This window comes from Lytechinus variegatus, chromosome 5, assembly GCF_018143015.1.
Source record: "Lytechinus variegatus isolate NC3 chromosome 5, Lvar_3.0, whole genome shotgun sequence".
In the NCBI taxonomy this organism is placed as follows: Eukaryota; Metazoa; Echinodermata; class Echinoidea; order Temnopleuroida; family Toxopneustidae; genus Lytechinus; species Lytechinus variegatus.
The window spans coordinates 34,882,061-34,887,088 of NC_054744.1; the positions used below are offsets into that span (position 1 = coordinate 34,882,061).

Below are 5,028 nucleotides of genomic sequence, written 5' to 3' on the forward strand. Positions count from 1 at the left end.
ATTCTCCTTTAAATTGTACAAAATGAATGAATTGTGAGACGAAATGATCATAGACGAAATTGTGATTAGATGAAGTGATGATTGGACCACATGGTTGTTAGACGAAATGTTGATAGACGGAATGACATTAAATGTAAGTGGTAAGTGGACGAGTCGCCACTTTGCAAACTGCATGCCACCTTTGAAAGCCCCGCCCACTTCCGCGCCCATCAATGTATGGGTAGCCATCGAGTTCCATAAATGTTTTCCTGTAAAAAAAATATATTGGTCTCGTCATATCACAATTAACCACATCCAAGTTTTGTGATATTTTTTTACATAGAATTCCCCTAATTTTTTGCATAACGGATGAACAAACTTTATAAATAAACTTGGTTTAAACTTAGTTCAGGTTTCAGCCCATAATCTAATAATAACGGATTAAATAGTCGCATAGCTTTCCATACAACGCAACGTGTCGCTAAACAAGTTACAGCTGCTAACAATTTCGTTAACTTGTTTGTGGACGTACACAGTTTTAAAGAGAATACCTTACAGAGATATATCTCATCAAACAAAATGTCAGATATTGCTGCTGTTGTGCCAAAATGCTCGTTCAAAATCAAAACGATGGAAATGCACACTTGCGGTGAGCCGTTACGGATTATCACCTCCGGCTACCCCGATATCGTCGGGGACACGATCCTGGCGAAGCGCTCCTACGTCCGAAAGAACCTGGACCACCTTCGGAAAGCACTGATGCTGGAACCGAGAGGGCATTACGACATGTATGGAGCCCTCCTCGTCAAACCAGATCACCCGAGAGCCCATTTAGCTTCTCTGTTCATGCACAATGAAGGTTATAGTACAATGTGTGGCCACGCAACACTTGCTTTGGCCAGATATGCCGTTGATTTTGGACTTGTTGAACCAGTTTCTCCAGAAACAGAAATTAATCTTCAGTGCCCTTGCGGATTGGTGAGGTCTTTTGTAGAGTATGATGACAAAAGGAAAACTTCTGGAAGAGCGAGATTTCTGAGTTCCCCTGCTTTTGTTTTTAGAACAGGTAACTGAAACTGGAAAGTTTTAATAGCAGCCTGTTGTGATTAGAAAATTTCATGGACATGGTTGAATTTGAAAGTACTTGACATTTCCACAGACAGTAGAATTAGATCAGAGTCTTTAGACCTATTATATATATATACATTTATCTATTACCAGCTTCAGCTTCTTGAGCACTGTAAAAACTATAACTAACTAACTAGCCTAGTAGAAATCTGTAGACAATGTAGGCCTACATCTGGGCCTACATGTACATGATGTTCCATTAATTCATTATCATCATTATGACAATGACAAAATCTGAATCGTATACTGTTAAGCCTCAATTTTACTCACCAAGTTTATTACAAAGAAATTCAAACCTGCCAACCAAGCTATTATCACCAGACACCAACAAGCAATGTCATCCTCTGTTAATTTACTTAGGTCTTGAAAGTTGAAGTCGATTCTGTTCTGTTTTAGCCTGTTCCATTCTAGTTTGTTTTAGAAGGGATTTTTGTATACAACCAACTCCAAGTGAGATTGTTGAAATAATGATGTTCATTCAACTTCCCTCAGATATAAAGTTGAATGTACCAAACTATGGTGAATTAACAATTGACATCAGCTACGGGGGTGCCTTCTATGCCTTAGTCTCTGCAGACCAACTTGGTCTTGACCTCGGAAAATCTTCTTTCCAAAGCATCCAGGCAGCTGGAACAGCTGTTACCATGGCAACCAAGGATGCAGTGATCCTGGAACATCCAGACAGTCCAGACCTCGCCTTCCTCTACGGGACTATTATCACAGATGGAGAGGATACTTGGAGCGAGGAGCCAACAACCAATATTTGTAATTTTGCTGATTCTCAGGTTAGCTGATTTTTAATAAGCTATGATGTCATATCCTCTCTCACCTATATTTCTTTTTTAAGGAAATCTGAATTGTTTAATTCTTTTCTAATTCACTGTCTCCCTGAGTCTAGTAAGAATAACAGATGAATGAATGATGATCTTTTTAGATCATTAGTTTCTCTCCTGTAATTTTTAATTCTTAAAGCAAAAATTGAATGTATTTTTATAATTTCATATGATATGGTACAAAATATATGAAAATCTTAAGATTCCATCATTGTTTTATTTGTAGCATATTCCTTCATAGTACTGTTTCATAGAAATAAAGTATAATAGAAATATTCCATAACTTCGCTTTATCTCGTAAATGGGAGAACATTTAGTTTAATGGAATTACTAATTAATTTGAATTATAATACATGTTCATAAGTTCAGGCTTTCTCAATACCATCTTGTATCAAATTAATATGAGCAAGGAATGGTACAAAATTTGCCAAATTTTTATCATTTTTTTGATATATTTTGGATATATATTTTTTTTTTTTGGGGGGAGAATTAAAATTAAGACATATAATATTTGTGTTGATCATGTTTTATCATATATTATTGTTGTAAACTAAATTTTATTTAGGTGAAGTTAATATGGTGTCGCATTATGGAACAAACTAGTAGCGCAACGTTTCAACTGCTACAGGCTAGTCTCTGTTAAAGGCAATGCAACTTGCAGGTAGCAGTCGAAATGTTGCAATACCAGTTTGCTCTATTGTGTTACAACGGATTAACTTTTCAGCTATTTCTCCTACCACGATGATCAAACTCTTCTGTATTTTTTACGAAATTGTACTTTTCCCCACCAGATTGACAGATCCCCCTGTGGGTCAGGTGTCACTGCCCGCATCGCTCTTCAGCTTCATAAAGGACTGATAGATTTGGACCAGACTAGATCCTTTAGGAGTGGGGTCACAGGAACAACATTCACAGGAAAAGCAGTGGAAAAGACAAAGGTGGGCCGCTTTGATGAAGTTGTGGTTGAAATATCAGGAAAAGGGCACTACATAGGAGAAAGCACCTTTATATGTGAAGACGATGATGAATTGGGAAAAGGATTTGTTGTTCAATAGAGGACTTTTTAGGGGTTGACTCAAAATAATACTGAAATAAAAACATTTGTCTATTTTATTGAGGACAGGTTCCAGTTTTTGTCTCGTCTGCAAAGCAGAGTGAGACTAAAGGCACCGCTTCTCCGATGGCGATGGCGGCTGCGTCAACATCAAGTTTATGAAATGACATCATCAACTGAGAAAGTATATGGACCAAGTTCATGAAACTTTTACATAAGGTTAATCAAGTATTACTGAACATCCTGCTTGAGGTTCAGGTCTTATGATCAAGGTCAAAGGTCATTTAGGGTCAATGAACTTACTGGTAGACCATGTTGGGGAATCAACATCAAAATATTAAACAGAGGTTAAGTTTTGGAAATTTCGTTATAACTTCGAAAGTGGGCCTAGTTCATGAAACTTGGACATAAGGTTAATCAAGTATTACTGAACATCCTGCCCAAGTTTCAAGTCACATGATCAAGGTCAAAGGTCATTTAGGGTCAATGAACTTTGACCAAGTTTGGGGTATTTGTTGAATTGCCATCATAACTTTGAAAGTTTGTGGAGCTGATTCATATAACTTGGACATGAGAGGATTCAAGTATCACTGAACATCCTGTGCGAGTTTTAGGTCAAATGACGAAGCTCAAAGGTCATTCAAGGTCAATGAACTTTGACCATGTTGGGGGTATTTGTTGAATTACCATCATAAGTGTATTGGTTTAGTTCATAAAACTTGGACATAAGAGTAATCAAGTATCACTGAACATCCTGTATGAGTTTCAGACCACATGACCAAGGTCAAAGGTCATTTAAGGTCAACGAACTTTGACCATGTGGAGGTATTTGTTGAATACCCATATAACTCTGAAAGTATATGGATCTATTTTTTTATAGAATATGGCCATAAAAGTTATCAAGTATCACTGAACATCTCGTGGGAGTTTCAGGTCATATGACCAAAGTCAAAGGTCATTTATGGTCAATGAACTTTGACCATGTTGGAGGTAATTATTAAATTGCTGTCATAGATTTCAAAGTTTATGGATAATTTATGAAATGTGGACATAGGGGTAATCAATTATCACTGACAAGTCTTAGGTCACATGATCAAGGTCAATTATCATTCAGGTTCAATGTGCATTGTATCATATGAATGGCATTTTTTTTTTTGCGAATTATTATTTTGTAGTATTCAAAGTCAGCACTGCCGCTATATATTGAATCACATAATGCAGGTGAGACTGCCAGAGGCTGTTTTATTTTTACCTACCGGGGTATGCCATTTTTTATGGCACCAGACTCTCTTACAGGTCAATTAAATGTGATGCCAGCGTCAGTAATACCGATGAAAAAAAAAAAGATTTCTGAATGGCAGGTTCCTTTTTAAGTGATATGTACATACATTGCATGGAATGGAGTTAATAATGGAAATGATTTCAAGAGGAGCAGAATTTTCCATGGTAGTAATGTAAATGTTAGGAGCCAGGACAATAGAATTCAATAGGGCTAATTATGTATTCATCATTTTTTATGGTATTGGTATATCAATTGTATGTACACCCTGTATTAACTCCCCTCTTCCTTTTCCTCCCCCCCCCCCCTCTTTCTCCTCCCCCCCCCCCCCCTCTTTCTCCTCCCCTCTTTCTCCTCTTCTTTCTCCTCTTTCTCCCCTCTCTCTCCTCCCCTCTCTCTCCTATTTCTTCTCCCCTCTCTCTCCTATTTCTTCTCCTCCTCTTCCTTCTTCTCCCCTCCTCCGAGTCCCCCTTTGCTTAATCTTCTTATATCTTTTAAAAAGTCAAGGTAGTTTATATCTCAGATGCATAGCAGAAAGAGACATATGCACTGTTTTTCTTCTTTTTTTGGGGGGGGGGGGGTAAACTATTATCTCCTTGAATTGAAAACAAATCTTGCTCTTGGAGTTAAAAAACAAATAAATGTAACTGCAATATTCAAAGATACATTTTATTGAAAAATACCTTTTCTATTACAAATTGACAATATACATGTATGATCACTGTAATTTTTAATTCAACTATTAATATTGCCAA

General features: G+C 37.1%; 1 protein-coding gene across 1 annotated transcript; it reads left to right on the forward strand.

Moving 5' to 3' along the window:
- The first annotated feature begins 454 nt into the window (after positions 1–454).
- On the forward strand, positions 455–3,705 carry LOC121414913 (trans-L-3-hydroxyproline dehydratase-like). Its single transcript, XM_041607959.1, has 3 exons — positions 455–1,045; positions 1,600–1,892; positions 2,732–3,705. Exons 1-3 carry the CDS (start codon positions 559–561, stop codon positions 2,993–2,995), a joined length of 1,044 nt encoding a protein of 347 aa, XP_041463893.1. The 5' UTR covers positions 455–558; the 3' UTR covers positions 2,996–3,705.
- Positions 3,706–5,028: the final 1,323 nt, after the last annotated feature.